The sequence below is a fragment of the Macaca mulatta genome, chromosome 11 (genome assembly GCF_049350105.2).
Source record: "Macaca mulatta isolate MMU2019108-1 chromosome 11, T2T-MMU8v2.0, whole genome shotgun sequence".
Lineage (NCBI taxonomy): Eukaryota > Metazoa > Chordata > Mammalia > Primates > Cercopithecidae > Macaca > Macaca mulatta.
Window position 1 is genome coordinate 112,094,913 of NC_133416.1, and position 22,784 is coordinate 112,117,696.

General features: G+C 36.1%; 1 protein-coding gene across 7 annotated transcripts in view; it reads right to left on the reverse strand.

Moving 5' to 3' along the window:
• SLC41A2 (solute carrier family 41 member 2) overlaps positions 1 to 22,784 on the reverse strand; it is a 144,995-nt gene that overhangs the window by 47,463 nt on the left and 74,748 nt on the right. For all 7 annotated transcript variants that reach the window (XM_015152658.3, XM_015152651.3, XM_077954832.1 and 4 more), the window contains 2 exons: positions 14,251 to 14,398; positions 8,899 to 8,978 (listed from right to left, as the gene is read on the reverse strand). In XM_015152658.3, coding sequence (XP_015008144.1) covers positions 8,899 to 8,978; positions 14,251 to 14,398 — 228 coding nt within the window. The remainder of the gene's footprint in view (positions 1 to 8,898; positions 8,979 to 14,250; positions 14,399 to 22,784) is intronic.

Genomic DNA, 22,784 nt, shown 5'->3' on the forward strand with positions numbered 1-22,784 from the left:
TGCCTAGGCCTCCCAAAGCACTGGGATTTAGGCATGAGCCACCAAGCTTGGCTAGCACCCATATTTTAAATAATCAATTAAACAGCCTTCTGTTTACTCAATAAATTTTCCACTAGAAGTTAGAAGTGACTATCTTTTTAAAGTCTGGATTTTTCTAAATCTGAACTTACTTTCTAAAGAAAAGAATAGAGGCTGGTCCAATGGTAGTGGGTTATCAGAACTTATTCACAATAGTGTTGCTACAGTTGGTATACAACTATCAACTGCTAAACTCACTGACGTTAAAAAACAAACAACTAGACAGAACATTGAATAATTAGCATGTATTGGTACTCATCTGATAATAGCATATATAAACAAGGCCAATAGTTTATACCTCTAAGTGAGGGTAAATGAAAAAGTCTCAGAAATTGAAAGCGGCAAGAATATTTAACTATATAATGCAAGCATTTTCACAAAAAGTTACTGGGTAAACCAATAAGGGGTAACTTAGCAAAAACAGCTTTGTAATCTTTCTCTTTATAGTCACTCAAAAGGAAAAGAATCTAATATCAAAAAACTATACTTAATGCAAAGCAGAAGATTACATTCAGATACGTTTTTCAATGATGGATATTTTCCGTAGGAATGCATAAATTGCATTCCTCTTCAGTTACTCTGGGGATATTCTTGGGGGTAATGTTCTATGTGGTATTTTATTGGATATGGAATGCTTCAATGCAAAAACAGACAGCATCTGCTATTAACCCAAAGTATATCTGTTCTACAACTGCAACTTCCCTTAAATTGAGTTTGAAACAAAAAGCTACTAATGATTAATTGTAGCTCTCTTCTAAAACCCACAAATTTGTTGGTAAAACTTTATAAAACTACTTTTATAATTTATTTGTTGCCATGTAACAGACAAAGATAATGATAATAAATATAAATAAAGTCTTATAAATAAACAGCTTATCACCTTATCACAATTGTAGTCCAGGAAACACAGACATAACTGATGTTATAATTGTACCAAACTAAAAAGAAAATGAATGAGAGACTTCAGAAAGACACTGATATCATTTTTCCAGATAAGGTGAATAAAATTTTTAAGTAAACAACATAATTATTGAAGGGGCTAATTAAAGTTTTAGCCTCTCATGGTTTCATCATGATCATTGGTTATATTTTTAAACTATAACAAAATTATTACCTTAGAATAGTTTTCTTTATTTTTTATTTTATTTTTTTTTTTTTGAGACGGAGTCTCGCTTTGTCGCCCAGGCTGGAGTGCAGTGGCCGGATCTCAGCTCACTGCAAGCTCCGCCTCCCGGGTTTATGCCATTCTCCTGCCTCAGCCTCCCGAGTAGCTGGGACTACAGGCGCCCACCACCTCGCCCGGCTAGTTTTTTGTATTTTTAGTAGAGACAGGGTTTCACCATATTAGCCAGGATGGTCTCGATCTCCTGACCTCGTGATCCGCCCGTCTCGGCCTCCCAAAGTGCTGGGATTACAGGCTTGAGCCACCGCGCCCGGCCTAGTTTTCTTTAATGTCAAAAAATGCTTTCTTGCTATAATGACATATGTTTCTACTAAAAGCTAGTCTGTCAACATTTCTTTTAAATTATTTAAAGTCTTTAGGGACTAATTGTGTTATTAAAGCCAGTGGAGAGCATCTAAAGATAGTCTCACATAAATTAAAAGTATTAGTAAAAACAACTTGTCAATACACTAATTAATATGCAAGATTCCTCAGTATCCACAAGACCGAATTTTAAGTGTCTGATGCTTGAATAAGCTCAGCTGATGAAATAAAGTTTGAAAGTAGGAAGAAATTATCAGTAGGTTCATCTAGGGACTGTTTTAAAATCCAAATTTATGTTTTGTTAAATTTAGAAATATATGTTTCCAGTAAATGTTTAGCACTAACGTCATGGAATGTATTTCAAATTCTGTCAAGAATTCCTTTGTACATTCCGAAGGGAACCCAAAGCAAAAGTTCATTTTCTTAAGAAATAAATCTTTATAATCAACAGTATAATAAGTCTGGCCCCTTCCTACATCCCTAACTATTTTCGCCATCTCTACGTACCTCTGCATTTTCACCTGTTCTCCTCTCAGGACTTACCAGAACTCACATGCAGAAATTACTCTTTTAGTTTCAAGAAATGCAAAAAGATGGAGGAGAAATAGCTTCCATTTTTTTCATAGTTTTAAGAAGAAATACATTGGAACACACTTTTAGTGAAGATCTTTTTATTTAAACAAGGGTAGGCGTATTCACCTCCCTAATCCCTAATGCATTACCTTTACCATTTCCCTCCCAACACACTTGTAGACAAGGTGGTAAATGGCTGATGAACTCTCTAAATTTTCTACTTCCTTTACCATAGATCATGCATTCTTTTTTAAATAAATTACGTATGTATGTATGTATTTAGAGACAGGGTCCTGCTCTGTTGCCTAGGCTGGAATGCAGTGGTGCAATCACAACTCACTGCAGCCTTGATCTCCTGAATTCAAGTGATCCTCCCACCTCAGCCTCCCGAGTAGAGGGGACTATGGGTGTGTGCCACCATGCCTGGCTGATTTTTCTTTTCTTTTTCTATTTTTTTTTTTTTTGTAGAAATGAGGTCTCACTATATTGCCTTGGCTGGTCTCAAACTCCTGAGCTCACACAATCCCACCTCCTTGGCCTCCCATAGTGCTGGGGTTTATAGAAGTGAGCCAACATGCTCAGTTTAGATTATACATTCTTAACAGAGGTGAAAACTGGTTCTTGAGGGGAGAAAAAAAATCACTCATTTTATTTATAAAGCCCATTTACACATACAGCACATAAATGGATAAAAAGTAGATGTGTAATATGAAAATTTCATGGGTAGGTACATTTAGAAAAAAAAAATGATTCAAACGGCTCCTTCAGAAGGTGATGATGAAAATAAAAGATGGAAAAACACTGCCTTAGATCAGCAATTCCCAACCAGTGTGGCTCAGATGGGTTACAGCTGTGTCAAGATACTATCCTCTAAGCTCTTGGCATATCAGGAACCTCTGGTTGCAAATGGCTGCCTTCTTCACCCTAGGGTGCCATCCGAATATAATTTTTATGTGTGCTATGACATGAGAAAGATTAGAAAACACTGTCCTAGAGAAATGAATCTCTCTACTTTGTTGGGACAACTGAGGCTGTCAGTTGTAAGGTCCTTGTTCATCTTAGTCTCTATCCCCTCGCCCATATCTGTGTATTTCCACCTGTCTTTCTTCAGGACTCCTTTTCTTTTCTTACCACATTGAAATAAGGGGTTATCCTTTCTTCCTAAGGCTACTGTGTGGTCCATCACTTCATGGGCCTTGCTCCCTCATTATTCACCATCTCTCATGCATCCTTGATCTTTCCTTCTCTATTACTCCTTTGCCTCCTTGCCAACAAACGTACCCACATGTCTCTTCTCTTGGAAAAAGTTCCTCATCTGGACTTCCAAGTGTTATTCTAATTCTTTTCTTTTCACTGTCAATCATTTAACATGAAGTCTAAAAGTGCTACTTCTAAGATGTTTATTGTTTTATACTATTTAATAAATACAAAAATAACATTTATAAACATATGTAAGTTATAAAGATTTATACTACAAAAAAACACCCATGTACCCACCACCCAGTTTAAGAAAAGGAATGCATTATCTTTAGATTTGAAGTGCCCTCTGCACTCTTCCCTAATCTCATATCCTTCCTTCCCTATCAGAGTGACTATATTTGCGTTTTTTATTCTCTTGCTTTTCTCTGTGTTATTACCACACACATGTATATTCCTAAATACTATATAATTTGGTTTTACATACACTTGAACTTTAGATAAATGGAACAATTTATCATATAAGTTTCTGAGATTCATCCTTGCTCTTCTGGGACATGTAATTTATCCATTTTTATTGTTAATAACATTCTATTGTAAGACTGTACTCTCATTTATCTAGTCTGCTACTCAACAAAACTGAACTCTCAAATGACTTCCTGATCACTGAATAAATAGTCCCTCTTGATTCCTTCTTGGCTACAATAACATAGCTTTCATCCTCCTTCTAACCAATGCATCTCTAATTCAGAAGTTATTTCAAGAGCAGATAAAAATAGGATAAGGGAGAGGAAGTATGCGATTGGGGATGTCTTGTTTGGGACACTGGGTAGCTGACACCACTAACTGACACAGGAAACACCAAAGGGCAGGTTTGAGGGGAAGAGGATAATTTCAGTTAGAAGTTTCAAATGTTCCATGTAGAAATATCCAATTTAAAGTATGGATCTAGAAAGGAACAGATATGTCAAGACTAGGGATAAAGCCATGAAATGAAGCCATATGACAAGGACAAGTTGTTCTCAAACTTTTGCATGTATCAAAATCAATTGCTGAGTTCTACCTCAGAGCTGCTGATTCAGGCTTAAGAATTTGCATTTCTAATGAGATCCCAGGTGATATTGCTGGTCTAGGGACCACACTTCAAAAATCTCTGGATGAGACAATATTGCCCAGAAAGAAGGTTAAAAACTAAGAATAGGAGCTCAAGAGCAGGGACTTGAAGAATACAAAGAGGCAGGCAGAAAGAAGGAACCAGTGAAGGAAAATGAAAAAGAATTTTCAGAGAAGGGATCAGAATGGTAGAATTGCAAAAAGGGTATAGTAAATAGTATTAAACAACTGAATAGAATGAAGACTGAAAATAAGTCATTGGATAAAGTAATTAGGAGGTCACTGGAGAGCTTAGTAAAAGCAGTTTTGTAGAGTAAGAAGGAAGAAAAAATACTATAATGAGTTGAAAAAATACAGACTACACTTGGGAAAGTTTGACTGTCGAGAGTAGGAGAGAGAACAGAAGCTTGAGAAGGCAGAGCACTATGGGAAAGGTGACTTGGGATAAAAGACTTGTGCACATTCATAAGCTAAAGGGAAAAGATGTAAGAGAGGAAGACACGGGAGATACCAGAAAAGTTAAAATAATTGATGGAGTAAGGCTCCTGTTGGAGTTGGAATGGAATAGTATCCAGGGCACAGGTGAACTAGTCGGTCCTGGGCAAAAGAATCAGCTCTTCTGAGATAGGGGTGAAAGAATTTAAAAATAGACATTGTTAGAGATAAGAATAGTGGTGAAGGGAAAGGAGAGAGAAGCATGCTGGGAGAGACATGCCTAAAGCCTCTATTTCCTCTGTAAGCCTGCCCTACAACAAACATTAAAGGAATTTCTTCAGGCAGAAGGAAAATAACACCAGATAAAAACCTGCATCTACACAAAGAAAAGAGTGTTGGAAATATAACTTTATATGAGAAAATATAAAAGATATATTTTTTCATTTTTAGTCTCTTTAAAAATAACTGAAGCAAAAAATAATAACAATATATTACAGGACTTACTACAAAGTAAAATGTATTTCAAAAAAGAGCACATAAGAAAGAGGAGTGGTAATTCAAGTATAGTGACATAAGCTTCTTATCCTATATGTAAAGTGATTCATTATTGTTTGAAAGTAGACTGTGATAAAAAAGATATAAGCCCTAGATCAATGGTTCTCAAAGTGTGGTCTAGGGGGTCTGAGGAAGGCTAGATCTAGAAATCCCAACACCTAGCTAACAGAAGTACCAGAAAGAGAGACTCACGTATATGTTAGCATGACAAAGGCTTTAAGAAATCCTGTAGTAAACAAGTTTGTTTAACTTAATGTTTACCAAATTTGATTGACCACAGAACTCACTTTTCAAGTTATACTTATTAACATCTCACAGAACTGGTGTTACCAAGAAATACATTTTGGAAAATGCCACTAGTTCTGAAAGACATTAATACATATTAAAAGATATTCTAGTCACAATATGAACACAGATAGGCCTTACTTTAAATAATGTATGCATTCTTGTAGGTAGTAAAACATAAATTAGTAGCTGCATATTTTGAGGAAAAAAATCATAGGCTTTAGAATAGACCCAATCTGGGCTTCAATCGTGACTGACCACTCACAAGGTAAGAGACCTTAGACAACTTACTGATCTTATTGTGAGGATGACATAACATGCATAAAAGAAACCTGTGAGTTACCTGGTACTTAGTGGTAGGTACTCACTAAATAGCAGATAATGATGAGGATAGTGATGAAGATAAACAAGGGTCCTCTAAATAGTACATTCCCCAATACATTTTAAATGAAATTCAATTCTCAAATGTTCCATCTTCTTTCAGGAACATAGAATAAACCATTTCTATTAATGTTTTTTAAAGAGTGGAATTTATAAGTTCATGGTGTACCACCATGCCCAGCTAATTTTTGTATTTTTTGTGCAGACAGGCTTTGTTCGTGTTGCCCAGGCTGGTTTTTCAAACTCATGAGCTCAAGCGATTCACCTGCCTTGGCCTCCCAAAGTGCTGATAGCCAACTAACAGGTTTACTTCCTGAGAGGCTAAAAATACATTACTATGAATATCACGCAATGCCACGGCACAGACATCCAAGGAGAGCATTTCAGTGAAGCTCTAGAATTGTTTCTTATGTAAGGTAAAACAACTGAAATATGCATTAAAGTCTTATAATAAAAGGGTTATTGTAATTTAAGTTAGATTTCTTACTGAAATGTTGTTTAATATAGCTCTAACAGTCATTATGAGTAATGTTTATGCTAATGAACTCATCCATTAATATTCACAGAAGAGGATCTGAAGAGGTGGGAGGAAAGCAGTAGTTATTCCAGGCAGTGAAAATTAGATGAATCTTTGTGGGGACAATATAAAAACCTAGCTAGAATAATAATGAAAAAACTTGTACGTGTCTTTGCGAAACAATGAGTTCAACCATGTACAGAGGGCCTTGAAAGCTAGGAAGAAAAATTCAAATTTGATTTGATAGGCAGGGATAAAAAAGCCACTGTTTATTACATGGGTCTTAGGACCCATGTAATAAAAACAATGTTTAAGAATGACTAGGCTATTAGTGACACTTAATTTGCATCAAATAGAGAGTGAGTCAGGAAGGCTACTTTATTACTTGAATGATGGCTATATTGAGACATTAGGCTACAAGGGTAAGACATGCTTGTTATATAAATAAACGAGTGAGCAAGTGAACTGTGTTAAAGGGCAAGTAGACAATGGCTTGGTCACTTTTCAGTCAAAAAGGATGAAGGACCAGGTTGAAATAGATGGTCCCACAATTTTATGTGTGGGCAATGGGGAGAATGGAGGCACGAAGAGAGAGACCTATAGGGAAAATGTGTTCATTGATATTCTAAAGGGATATAAAAATTAAAATACTCAGTAGAAATTTTAGATATGAAATTAGATTTCGAAGAACTTGCCTTTATATGTCATATATATATTTTACATATATACATATATACATTTTTTTTTGAGACAAGGTCTTGCTCTGTTGCCCGGGCTGGAGTGCAGTGGCATGATCTTGGCTCACTGCAACCTCTGCCTCCCTCCCAGGCTCAGGGGATCCTCTCGCTTCAGCCTCCCACGTAGCTGGGACTACAGGCATGTACCACCATGCCTGGCTATTTTTATATTTTTTGTGCAGACAGGGTTTGGTCATGTTGCCCAGGCTGGTCTCAAACTCACGAGCTCAAGTGATCCACTTGCCTTGGCCTCGCAAAGTGCTGGGATTACAGGGATGAGCCACCATGCCCGACTGACACATTTTCTTTTTACATAGATACGCAAAGTAAATTACACTAAATATGTAGTATATCCTGGGACATGTTTTTCCCCAAGTAGAATTACTGTTTAAATTGCATTGGTCTAGGCTATACTTAAAATCTACTTTAGAGTTCAACAGTGAGAACACATGGACACAGGGAGGAGAATATCACACAACAGGGCCTGTCAGGTCGGGGGCAAAGGGAGGGAGAGCATTAGGACAAATAACTCATGCACGCGGGGCTTAAAAACTAGAGGACGGGGTGATGGGTGCAGCAAACCACCATGGCACATGTGTACCTATGTATCAAACCTGCACGTTCTGCACATGTATCCCAAAACTTAAAGTAAAAAAAAAAAAAATCCACTTTAATGACAGCCACCCCAGAAGCTGGTAGACTGGATTAAAATGATCTTATTAAATGTGATTCATACATAAATGTCTGTGAATTTAAATATTATAATTCCCATTTCATAGATAACAAAAAAATATATGACAGATTTTCAAAGGGGTCAGCTGAGGACCAGCAGATTTTTCTCTTTAATTTTTTTTTTTTTAAGACAGGGTCTCACTCTGTTTCCCAGGCTAGCATGCAGTGGCTAACTGTAGCCTCTAACTCCTGGGCTCAAGCAATTCTCCTGCCTCAGCCTCCTGAGGACACACCTGAGAATACAGGTGTGTGCCACCACACCTGGCTAATTTTTGAATTTTTTATAGAGATGGGGGTCTCACTATGTTGCCCTGGCCTCAAACTCCCAACCTCAAGCGACCCTCCTATTGAGGCCTCCCAAAGCACTGGGATTGCAGTCATGAGCCACTGCGCCCACCCTAGATTTTAATGAACTGAATGGACTCAAGCAATGTTTAAACCCAGCTGTCTCTAATTTATCCACAAAAATTGACCAAAGGAACAACAGAACAATATACGATAGCAGATAATCCCAATGTAAATAATAAACTAAATCTGAAATGTATTTTGCCACATTAATCTTAAGTCAGGTATCCCTGACTCTCAAACTAGTGGTTCATGATAAGATTAAGAAAGAGGACTTTTCAGAAATGTATTCCACCTCCTGAGATCTGCGAATGTCATTTTCACTGTGAGCAACAACTTAGGGTTGGAGGGAGAATGGCTGGATAGGAGTACAGACCTCTTGAATCTGAGCCCTAAGACTCCTAATAGTACCTAAGAGTATACAAGATTTGATATTATCAGGAAACAGTATATCTAATTCTTACCATTAATAACTGGCGTGTAAACAACAATCCCAACCAAGTTCGGGTCAGATACAGTTGTGTCCAGAATAAGGCCCCCAATACTGAAAGAGATAAAATTATACAATTTAGAGAAGAGGAAAGAGAATATACTTCAAGTTATTCTGTACATACAGACACCCCTCCTTTTTAAAATAAAATACTCACACATTTTAAAAATAGAGCAAAAAGAAAAATATTCAAAGTAAAAATCAATGTCAACAGTAAAATGTTGAAAATAAAACATGGCATAAGCTCTAGCCCCAAATTTCAGAATTCTGATGTCTAAGATATGCAACTTGTGAAAAGAAAAAGCATATGCTTTAAATGCATTAAAATGTCGTGAACAGCATACAAGAAATTATTAACCATGTCTATTTCTGGGGGTGAGGGTGACAGGGGACTGACGGTCATTTTATATTCTTCTGTGCTTATTAATTTTTTAAAACCATGCCATTGATCACTCTCATAATTTAAAAAATAATTTTAAAAAGAGTATGTTTTCATATTTGAAATAAATAAGGCATAAAATAGGTTATTTTTATTGTGTTAAAACTAGATATTGTTAGGATGTGTCTTAACTAAAATAATGAGTTATTGCTACAGAAAGAGCTGATCTTGAGAACAGAAATCTGGAAAACTAACATATCGTTATATGGTAGCAAGCCGTACACTTTCAATGTGTCAGTGGAACTTGGAGACTTTTTTAAGTTTCCAAGGCCATTATCAAATAGTTAACATCAGTTTCTGAGTCTATGTAGTATAAAACATTGCCAGTCCTAATATTCCATGGGATCCTGTGCCCAAATCTTCCAGAAAAATGCCATCTGCATTACAACAAAATGAACTACATACTGTCACAGAATGGGATTGTCAAAATATCAGATCAAATGTTCTTACCTGATAGTTAACATTAAAAAAGTATCAAATCTTTATTATTTTAATTCTTTAGTAAATAAATGAATTATGTCTTAATATGCCTAAACTGTAGGCGTTCTCACTAAAGAGGTACATTGTAGAGCCCCAAAATAGTCCTCTTTAGAAATATTTTAACATTTTAAGCCCTAATTAAAAGAACAAAGTACATATTTCAAGAACAAACTAGTTATGAGTCAAAAAATAAACCTCTCTGACAGAATATATAGATCCTGTTGTGGATATAACACAACAACAATTGCTAAAAATACACTTTTTTAAGATTCCTGTTAAGCCCGGTGATAAAAGTTACTATAGAAAAAAATTAGAAAAGACAAAATGAATAAAGTAAAAACCAACCCTAGTTACATCATTGAGTTACACTGTTAGTATGCTGTTATATAGGCTTCTAGACATTTTTTACTTACATATTTTGTTACTTATTTAAATTGACAATAAAAATTGCATATATTTATCCTATACAACATGTTGTGAAATATGTATATATTGTGGAATGACTAAATTGAGCTAATTAACTTATGCATTACTTGACATACTTATTTTTTGTGGTGAGAACACCTAAAATCTCTTGGCAATTTTGATGAATACAATACACTGTTATAAACTATCATCACCATGTTGTACAATAAATCTCTTGAACATGTTCCTCTAACCAAAATTTTTAATCCATTGACCGACATCTCCACAACCCAGCGATTTTACTATATACATTTTTTTAAATAAAAATTAAATGATAAAAGTAGTTTTATTTGCTTTTATTAAATTTTATTTTTATCATGTAGATGTATGTCATTAAAAAAGTAAAAGTACAGCCGGCATGGTGGCTCGTGCCTGTAATCCCAGCACTCTGGGAGGCTGAAGTGAGAGGACTGCTTGAGACCAGCAGTTTAAGACCAGCCAGGTCAACACAGCGAGACCCTGTCTCTACAAAAGAGTAAAAATATTAGCTCGGTGGGTGCATGCCTGTAGTCCCAGCTGCTCAAGAAACTGAGGCAGGAGGGTTGTTTGAGCCTAGGAGTTTGAGGCTGCAGTGAACTACAATCAAGCCACTGTGCTTCAGCTGGGGAAACACGGCTAGACACAATCTCTATTTAAAAAAAAAAAAAAAAAAAAAGAGGTATGTAAAAGTACCATAAAGTTTATAATAAAACAATAGTCCCTAGCCCCACCTCCAGGTCCTTCTCTCTACTAGAAATTATTTTTAACTTCTTTAGTAGTTTCTTCTGGCATTTAATTTTTCTAAATAACATGCTTATAATGCTATTTATTCATTTTAAATTTTAGACATTTAGCAAATGACTTCCTACTATGGCAGATGAGTATTTGACCTCTCTTACACTTCCCTCCCCACTTTGATCCCTTCCCAAATCCCTTCCTCCTCCCATCCTGCTAATCTGGTTATAATTTCTGGTGAAATACTTAGGGGTGACTTTATTATAACCACGGAAATTTCATTATTCATAGCTGAGCCACAGAGTGTATTATTAGGTATCTTCACTTACACTTTTTGTTTTGCCTCCTATTTTTCTTCACTTTTTAGGTACCTATTACTAATTCAACCTCACATGTGTAACTAAGTTTATGAAGTACCTTTCAATGCAGTCAAACTCATCAATTCTACTTTTATTTGTCTTAGAGACCTCCCTCCTTAAGCCCCTGTTCTCCTGCCAATCTGGATGGTTGCCTGTCTAGGCCTGATGCACAGCTGTCATCCTGTACCTTGCCTCCAATACCCCCTTGGATCTTGGTCATGTACTATAACAAAATTCCAGTATTTCGTGGGATCCTGTTGCCTGAATCCTCCAGGAAAAAATCAATCTACATTACAGAAAAATGAACCACATGCTGCCACAGAATAGATTTCTTCTTTCCTGTATCATCTTTCTTGATTTATTTCCTAACTTTGATAGACCACACCTCCTTTCAGCTTTATACAAAAGGGTAGAGGGGCAGTAAATTCCATGAGATCCTGCCTGTCTGAAAATTTCTTTAGTCTTCTCTTACACGTGATTGATACTGTGACTATATTTTATGTTCAAAATAATTTTCTCTCAGAATTTCAAAGAAATCATTTTAGTGTTGCTATGGGACATAATTCTGGTTCCCAGTGCTTTATATGTAACTTATTTTTTCTCTGGAAACATTTGAGATTCATGATGATATGCTTTGATTTGGGTCCCTCCTACTTTAATTTATTGCACTGGGTACTTAGCGGGCCCTTTCCATTATGAAGCTTGTGTTTTTCTGTTCTGGGAATTTTCTTGTATTATTTATTTGATAATTTTCTCTCCTTATTATTCACCTCCTATTGTCCATCTCTTTGCTTCATGGGTTGCTTTTCAGGAGGGTTCCTCTATTGTAACTTCAAACTTTTCTACAGAATTTGTTTGTTTCTGCTATTTATGTATTTTTTAATTCCCAAGAGCTCTTAATGTTTTTCAGATCTTCTTTTGCATTATGTTCCTATATTATGAATATTATGCAATAGCTATTATGCAATAACTTCTCTTATTTATCTGAGGATACTGATAAGAGTTTTCTGAAAGTACTGATGCTACTTTCCTTGAGTATCATTTTTTTTTCTGTCTTTTATGTTAGAGGCCTTTATGAAATGTCGAGCAATCCTTTACTGGCTGCCCCTGTTTAAGGGGCACTGCAAGGCATACTTGGAGTTCTCTGTGTACATGGGCAGAGTTTGTCAGCAAGTGGGACTCACAGAAGACAATCAGGTGGGCTTGCAGCTCTTTCATCAAAGGACTCACAAGGGTTAGTATCTGCAGGTCTGATCTTTTGTGCTGGTAAGTTTCCCCAGACAGGAATTATCTAATTTTTTGCCTGGGGGTAAAAGGCTGTCTCCCAGCATTATACAAAGAAAAGGAAGTGGGATAGGGTTCTCATTGTTCAGTGTGTAGACTTTTGCTTAGTCTTGCTATTTTTCTTTTTTTTTTTTTTTTTTTTTGAGACGGAGTCTCGCTCTGTAGCCCAGGCTGGAGTGCAGTGGCCGGATCTCAGCTCACTGCAAGCTCCGCCTCCCGGGTTCATGCCATTCTCCGGCCTCAGCCTCCCGAGTACCTGGGACTACAGGCGCTGCCACCTCGCCCGGCTATTTTTTGTATTTCTTAGTAGAGACGGGGTTTCACCGTGTTAGCCAGGATGGTCTCGATCTCCTGACCTCGTGATCCGCCCATCTCGGCCTCCCAAAGTGCTGGGATTACAGGCTTGAGCCACCGCGCCCGGCCGTCTTGCTATTTTTCATACAGTACTTAAGCCACATCCTCACATGTACATGTGTTTTTGAATCCAGAACCTCTCCAATTTAGCCTCTTGAGAGGTTATTCTTGTCTTCTGCTAGGGTGTGAGGGGACAGTCACATGGGTGCTAAAGCTGGAGAAAGATTTTGGGGATCTAGTTGCTCCTTACCTAAACTTTCAACCAATCTTCTTCATTGAAGCTTTCAGATGTACTTGATGCCTTCAATTCCTCTTTCTGGGTTTCTGAGGCTTGCTTCTGATAGTCAGTTAGGTTTCAGCTTTTTTCATTCTGCTCATTCAGTTAACAGCTCTTCATCTGATTCCTATCTTTCTAACGTTGTCAGATCTCTCACCTGCTGCCGTCTTTGCTCCCCTTCTATCTTGGTGGTTTTATAATATTTTTATTCTCTTACTGTCCTTTTAGTAGTTTCAGGAAGGAAAAGAAATGTTTCTTAACCTACCATGTTTAGTAGGAAACTCATACTCTTTTCTAGGTTGTTCTTTTCATCAGATGTATAATAAATATCTTTCCGTAGCAATAGAAATGCTACAACGTTACTTTAATGGCTGATATTCCATTTTGTGACTATATAATAATTTATCTGATCAATACCATATTGCAAGACCTTTATGTTGTCCTATTTTTTTTTTTAATTAAACACTCTGGGGTGATGAGGATGCTTGCAGCTAAATCTTTTACATACATCCTTAATTACATCTTTAAGGTCATCAGAGTCCTAGATATGGAAATAGCCAACGGAATATACATTTCTAAGGCTTTATGATATTCATCTGAGCAACTTAATACTCAGAGTAAGTAATGTCCTTGTCAGGTTAACACACACATACACACACAAAGACAAACACCACTAAATTTTACTCAGTCTGGTAAGGCTTTGGTTGGAGAGAAGTTTGAAACTGGTAGCCAAATGAGGTTCTTTATGTCTACTGATTTCATTAATAATGCCTGTCATTCAGATCCCTTGTTATAATACCTGGGAGAATAATGAATTGGCTATACAAAATAATTAACCTAAGAAATAAAAACAGGCAATTCACTTGTTTTAATATGCATGTACATATATGCTTACAGAAGACACACAAAGACAGAGAGAGACATACACACACACACACACATTTTAATACTAACCTACTTATAACCATAGCTGTTATGACAGGCTCCCAGCCTGAGTGGAGAACTGTTCTTGTGGCTGGATGTTTGGCAGCTATTATAATCCAAATAGGAGTTAGAGCCAAGAAAAATACACCAACTAATGGAGAAATGTAGTAATAGGTCTCTAAAATTAAAAAAAAGAAGAGAGAGAGACAACATTTAAATCTCTCTTCTGTATAGCAAATCTAAATTATCAAAGTTTACTAGAAGGTATGACACTATCAAACATATTAACATGCTATACATTTTCTATAAACTTCAAACAAATTTATAACTGTAGATAAGGCAAAAATATTAAACAATGTAACTGAAAAGTAAGACATTGATTGAACAAACATTTATTAAAATAGTTACATGATCTACATGGAAATAGCATAAAAACAATAAGAACAAGAAGAACAATAACAGTAAAAGGGCTAACATTTATTGGGCTCCTACTATATACCAAGTACTATGCTAAATGCTTTACATTCATCATCTCATTTCACCGTCCCCATCCATATAAAATAGATACTGTCATTTCTATTTTATGAAGAAACCGAGGCTTAGAAACTTAAGAATTCAGTGAGGAAGGCCGGGCGCGGTGGCTCAAGCCTGTAATCCCAGCACTTTGGGAGGCCGAGACGGGTGGATCACGAGGTCAGGAGATCGAGACCATCCTGACTAACACGGTGAAACCCCATCTCTACTAAAAAATACAAAAAACTAGCCGGGCGTGGTGGCGGGCGCCTGTAGTCCCAGCTACTCGGGAGGCTGAGGCAGGAGAATGGCGTCAACCCGGGAGGCGGAGCTTGCAGTGAGCTGAGATCCGGCCACTGCACTCCAGCCTGAACGGCAGAGCGAGACTCCGTCTCAAAAAAAAAAAAAATAAATAAATAAGAATTCAGTGAGGAAATAGGGAGAGCTGGAAGAAAATATGCATCTGACACCAAAGTTAATGCTCTTAACTTTAAAGGTAAATAGGATATTGTTTTTGTCCATAGGGAACTTATAGTACGGGCATTCCATAAAATATTGGCTGTCTACTGATAATAGATATCCAAGCTCCAAAATGAAATAGAAAACCTAGGTTTGATTCTCAATTCATATTTAACTGTCAATCTCCCTAGGGTTAAAAGTTGCATATCCCTTATTGAAAGTCTTATCATCTCAAGGCATTTTTTTGATAATATCATTTTAGCTGATCAGTTTCATTACTATCAGGGATTTCAGCTAGGATATTCCTGGTTTCTTCTCCATAACTCTAATTAATTTATTATGCAAAGTAAGTACTTTTTAACTTAAAGGCAGAGTTTATCTTGCAGTCCTATAGCCTACAGCCTTAGATTACTTAATCTAAGTCAAATGTTACTTAATATTTTGATCTTACAGAATGCTGCAACCCTTACCCCAACTCTTATCTTTGACTGAATTTTCTATTTCTTTTGCTTCTTAAGATATTTAAAGATCTTCTCACCTATGATTAAAGATGCTTGAACTATATACAAACCCAAAATTTTTATTTTTTCCATATCATGTAGGAATAAGCAATTATTATAGATATTAAAATAAAGCTAAACAAATTTTACTCCTAAGCTTTTGTATGGATTTGCCATCACATCTTTAAAATAATTATACTAACAAAATTAATTTTTATATTTTCTTCTATTTAAAGGAATATGACTAATGCTACATTGTGTCCTTTTCTCCGTGATTTTTTAAAAGACGAAAAAAACCTTTTATTTGTTGAACGGATTCCCAGTTCTCCTTCTAAGCCAATAGATAGGGATAAATAACATTCCAGTTAAGAAGCATTTTAATCTACTAAAACAACTAAGGTTGCCAACAATCTCTTTAATAGAACTAAATAGAAAACAAAATGCATTGAAAACCACTAAACACAAATGAAAAGAACTATTCTGCTAGGTCAGATCATCTTAGTATTTTATTCTCAGGTCAAGGGAGGAGCACCCTGCTAGACTTTAAAGAAGTTATCCTCAACATTAAATCTCTGGAAGGACATCTGAGGTTGAAAAAAGCACCTACCACCCCCACCCCAGAATCGCTGCCCTGAATTTTCAAAGAGGAGAAAAAATGCCTTAGGAAAGAAACTAAAAATAATGAGCAGGCAGTTCCTTAAAAAGTTAAACAGAGTTTAACTTGACCCAGCAATTCTACTCCTTCATGTACACCCAACAGAATGGAAAACATATTTACATAAAAAGTTGTACATTACATAAAAATTTGAATGTTCATAGCAGCACTACGCATAATGGCCAAAAAGTAGAAGCAACCTAAACGTTCATCAAATGGTGAATAGATAAAAAAAACTTGGTATATCCATAAATGGAATATATTACTTGGCCATTTCATTAATCCATACAATTGAATGTTACTCGGCACTTCATATGATTCAAAACTGATGCATGTGACAACATGATGAACCTTGAAAACATTATGCTAAGTGAAAGATGCCAGACACAAAAGGTCATATATCAAATGATTACTTTTACATACAATGCCCAGAATAGGCAAATCCAAAGAGAAAATAGATTGGTGATTGTCAGAGGAGGGGTGGAATGAGGAATAACTGCTAAAGTATTCTGTTTTGTTTACAGACAGGGTCTCACTTTGTCACCAAGGATGGTGTGCAGTGGCATAATCTTGCCTCAGTGCAGCCTCAAATCCCTAGGTTCAAGTGATCCTCCCATCTCAGCCTCCCAAAGTGCTAGGATTATAGGCATGAGCCACCACTCCAGGCCCAGCGTTTCTGTTTCAGGTGATGAAAATGTTCTGGAATTAGATCACGGTGATCCTTGTACAACCTTATGAATATACCAAAAACCACTGATTTGTACACTTTTAAAAAGTGAATTACATGGCATGTGAATTACATCCAATTTTTAAAAATCCTCACAGAGGGGAAAACAGGAAGGAGGACTGCATTCTTCAAAAATGTCAATGTCATTAAAGACAAAGGATATACATACATACATAGACAAAGAGAGAGAACAAAAGATAAAACAAATGGGGTAAAATGTTAACCTTAGGTGAATCTAGGTAGAGTATGGAGGTGTGTGTTGTTTTTTCTTGTACTGTTTTGATTTTTGCAACTATTCTATAAATACATAATTATCTTTAAATAAAAGTTTTTAAATGTTAAAAAAGTGAGAAAACCATGATAAAATCCAAATTTCCAAATGATTTACTGTAAATGTATTCTACTTCAATTATCTGCCAAATCCAACATGCCAATTCCCACCAAATTAGATCATATGGATAATTCTATAGGACACTCCTAACTTATTCCTGGCTAACTTCTAATCCAATTTTGATAGGTAGGGAAAATTACAAATATATAAAAAGAGATGATACAAACATTTCTCTTTTTTGGAAATACTGGTGTTTTATAGACGTCATAAAATTAAAGAATTACTTTTAGAAAACCACCAATGACACAATCAAGAGGAAAGAGTCAATTAAAAGCCAACTATGAACTTCCGCATTAATATTAAAATGTGAAATCATCTTCCTTCTAAGTGAAACACATTTAAAAGATCCTGGTTAAAATAATATTTTGTATTAAAATGTGGGTATATCATAATAGGTATTAGGGTAGGCTGAATAAAATCTACATAATAATTCACAGGACCTGTGAAATGCTACCTTATACGGCAAAAGGGGATTTGTAGAAATGATTAAGTCAAGAATTTTGGGATGGGAAGATTATCCTGGATTATTTGTGTGACCCCTAAATATAATTGCAGGTATCCTTACAGGAGGGAGGCAGGAGCAGATTTGGCTGCAGAAGAGGAAAAGGCAATGTGACCACAGAAACAGAGACTGGAGTCATACAGCTACCACCCAAGAACACCGGCAGGCAGCCACCAGAAGATGGAAGGGGCAAGGAACAGATTCTCCCCGGAAACCTCCAGAAGGATCCAACCCTGTTGATACCTGGATTTTATTCCTATATAACTCATTTTGAATTTATACTTAATTGTAATTGTTCTGGCTTCCAGAACTGTAAAAACAAAACAAACAAAAAAACCCCAAAAACCTTTTATATTGTTTTAAGCCACAAGGTTTGTGGTAATTTGTTACAACAGCAATAGGTAACTAATACATGCATATTTAAAACTTTTTGGAATGTTAAGCCTAATAAATGTCCATATACATTTATACTGATTCTGTGATATAGGCAAACTACAGAAAAGTACAGATTAACACAGCTAAAGTGGTTCAAATTGCTCTGATGCCACCTAACTGGCAAACATAACTAGCATCTTTTGTGACTCACAGTTTTCATTTTATATTGTTGATGGCATTTCCCAACTGCTATTATCTCATTTCATTAATAGTTTCATCATTCTCACCCCAAATTCTTCTGAAATATGTAGCTGTTATGATTGACAATTTTTATGTATCAGCTGTTTCTGTGTAAACAACAAAGCAATGGGCACTGTAAGTTGTGATTTTTTTTTCTAAATGCCCCTTAATAATCAATCTAAATGTTCTCAGGGAACTGAAACTCTAGAAATCACTCTAACCTAAGATGGTACAGTGCTAAAAACCCCTCAAGCATAGAGACATTCAAGATAAATTTAGATTCTATTCACACCACCACATTAAGGCAGAGATATTCTAGAATGGTCTGTAAATAACCAGGTGGCATCCTTGTTAGTCTCCACAGGAATGCAGTAACCTGAGGCTAATTGCTACTGCTCTTACAGCTTCAGCCAAGTCATCTGTTTAAAGTTAATCTTGAAAAATGAAAAATCAATCAACATTTTGCCTCTCAGATCTTGCCTACAAAGAGAATATCTAATAACTTTTCAAATCAATAAATATCATGTACACACAAGAATTATATAGCATTATATAATATGTGAAAAGGAATTTAAAAAATCTTATTGGAACTTATGCAAACAGAAAGAAAGAGCAACAATCATGTGAACATACATATATTCCAGTTACTGGCCCAATGCTGAATCCTGTTAATAACTTTTAAAGATTACTATATGTTTAAAGATTACTATATGAATGTATAAATGCCTTTATATTGTCCCTGTAAGCCACACAAAAGTATATCAGAATCCAGAGCTTAGATTACTCTCTGAACTTTCTATTTCCATTTGAGATAGATATTTTCTAGCCATGTGTTGCCATTTTTATTTTTCTATAGTGGTACTAATTCCCAGATACTTTCTGCTAAGGCAAGATATCCTTCCAATGTTTCCCCAATACTATATCCTCATCAAAAAGATTTTTTGTTACAATCTATTATGTTAGAGGACAGTTACTGTGCCAAATCATTCTGAATAACTTCTAATCACGTTAACTGAAGTGCTTTCAAAAGCAATAAGGCATTTGGTGAAGTACTGTTTACTAAACATCTATTTTGTACATGGCACTATAGGGTGCTACAAAGAAATAAAATAAGAACACAGTTTTGTCCTTAAGAAGGTTATATCCTCATAAGAGAAGGTATAACATTTATAGAAAAAGCTATTATGACCAGCCAAACATTAAACATGTCATAAGAGAAGTGTCAATTAAGTGCTATAGGAATTCATAGGAGAAAAAAGATGACTTAAGACTAGGAAAATCTATAAATGTAGACTTTAAAAATGAGAAGGATTTAGATTGGCCTTGATGGGAAGAAGAGGATGAATTGGAGGAGGGGAATAAGAAGGAAATAAAAAAAAAAAAAAAACAGATGATATATGAGATCAGTAACAGCTGAGTTTGGCTTGAGTAAACGGTATAGAACAGGAGAAGCAGGCAGAAGCTTGAGAAAGTAAGTTTCCAACTGATTCTGCAAGGCCTAAATACCAGGCTAAAAACTTTAATTTTGTCCATTAAGCAATAAAGAGTTACTAAGGATGACTACAAAAAATAAAGTCAATTGGGGTAAACAAAGCTTTAGGCTTGTTTTATTCTTTTTTGGAGGAGTGGAGAGGAAAAGGAGGAAAATTGCGTATTTACTTCAGATACCAAAAATCAGCAAATTTCAGCAGAAGCAAAAGAAAGGTAGCACACATTAGCTGGGTGTGGTGGCTCACACCTGTAATCCCAGCACTTTGGGAGGCTGCCACAGGTGGACCACTTGAGGTCAGGAGTTCAAGACTAGCCTGGACAACACGGCAAAACCCCATCTCTACTAAAATACAAAAATTAGCCGGGAGTGGTGGTGGGCGCCTGTAATCCCAGATACTTGGGAGGCTGAGACTCTGTCTCCAAAAAAAAAAAAAAAAGAAAGAAAGAAAAGTAGCACACATTGAATTGCATGGATGCAGAGAGCCTTAGTATATGTACGAAAGCTAACAGGACATGACGGGGTATTCAGTCATTTCAGAATACCCAGAATTCTAAGTAGTTGAATAAGACTTTTTTCTTTTTTTATACATACTTAAGGTGTACAACTTGATGTTTTCATAGACATACATATATAATTATATGGTTAATTATATAGTTAAGTGGTTACTAGAGTCAAGTAACTAGATTTAACATCCATCATCTCAGATATTTAACCCCTTTCCACCTTTTTGTGGTAATTACATCTAAAGCCTACTGTATTGGCAAACTTCTAGTTATAATACAATATTACTATAGTCGTCATTTGGTACATTCATTGGATCTCTAGATTTATTCATCCTACATAACTGCAACTTTGTACTCTTTGATCTACATCTCCCCATTTCCTGCCTCACCTCCACCCTAACCCCCATTCCCTGTAACTACCATTCTACTCTTGGTTCCTATGTATCTGACACATTTTTAAAGATTCTCTATATAAGTGAGATCATGCAGTATTTTTACTTTGGCGTCTGGCTTATTTCACTTGACATAATGTCTTCCAGGTTCATTCATGTTGTTGCAAATGGCAGATTTTCCTTTTTTAAGACTGAACAATATTCCATTGTATATATACTACAATTTTGTTATTTACTTACCCATCAGGAACATTTAGGTTGTTTCCATATCTGGGCAACTGTAAATAATGCTGCAATGAACATGGGAGTGCAAATATCCCTGTGAAGGGCTGATTTCATTTCCTTTGGATATATACCCAAAAGGGAGATTGCTGAGTCATGTAGCAGTTCTATTTTTAATTTTTTGAGAAACCTCCATACTGTTTTCCATAAAACTGCACCAATTTACATTTCTACCAACAGTGTACAAGGATTTGCCTTTCTCCACATCCTTGCCAACACTTGTTATCTTTTGTCTTATTGATAATAGCCATTCTAACAGATGTGAAATGATTATTTCATTTCAGTCTTGGTTTGCTTTTCTCTGAGGATTAGTGACATTGAGTACCTTTTCATATACTTGTTCATCATTTTTATGTGCTCTTGAGGGAAATGTCTACGCAGGTCCTTTGCCCAGTTTTTAACTGGGTTATGTGTTTTTGTTACTGAGTTATGTGAGCTCCTTATATAGTTTGGATATTAACTCTTTATCAAATATATGGTTCACAAATATCTTCTCCCAATCCATAGGATGCCTTTTCCTTTTCACTTTGTGGATTGTTTCTTTTGCTGTGTAACTTTTAAATTTGGTGTAGTCTCACTTATTTTTGCTTTTGTTGCCTGAGGTTTTTTTTTGTTTTTTGTTGTTGTTGTTGTTGTTTTTGTGTTCTTTGTTTTTTGTTTTGAGACAGAGCCTTGCTCTGGTTGGAGTGCAGTGGTGCAATCTTGGCTCACTGCAAGCTCTGCCTCCTGGGTTCACACCATTCTCCTGCCTCAGCCTCCCGAGTAGCTGGGACTACAGGCGCCCACCACCCCGCCCGGCTAATTTTTTTGTATTTTTAGTAGAGACGGGGTTTCACCATGTTAGCCAGGATGGTCTTGATCTCCTGACCTCGTGATCTGCCCGCCTCAGCCTCCCAAAGTGCTGGGATTACAGGCGTGAGTGATCACGCCCGGCCAAATGTTGCCTGAGTTTTTGATGTGATATCCAAAAAATCATTGCCAAAGCCAATGTTAAGGAGCTTTTCTCCTATGTTTTCTACCAAGAGTTACATGGCTTCAGATCTTATGTTTAGGTCTTTAATCTAATTTTAGTTGTGTAAGATAACTATTTCTGTGTATGTATAAGATAAAGGTCCAGTTTCATTCGTTTGCATGTGGATATCCATTTTTCCCAACACCATTCATTGAAGAGACTATTCTTTCCCAATTGTGTCTTCTTGGTGCCCTTGTTAAAATTTATTTTTTATTTATTTTTTTATTTTTGGTTAAAATTTATTTTACTGTATATACTTGGGTTTACTTCTGGGCTCTCTATCCTGTTCCACTGTCTGTTCCCATGCCAAAACTAAACTGCTTTGATTACTATAACTTTGTGACATAATTTGAAATCAGGAAGTGTGATGCATCCAGCTTTGTTTTTCCTAAGATTGCTTTGGCTATTCAGGGTCTTTTGTGGTTCCATATGAATTTTAGAATTCTTTTTTCTATTTCTATGAAGAATGCCATCGAAATTTTGATAGGAATTGCACTGAACCTGTATATTGCTTTGGGTAG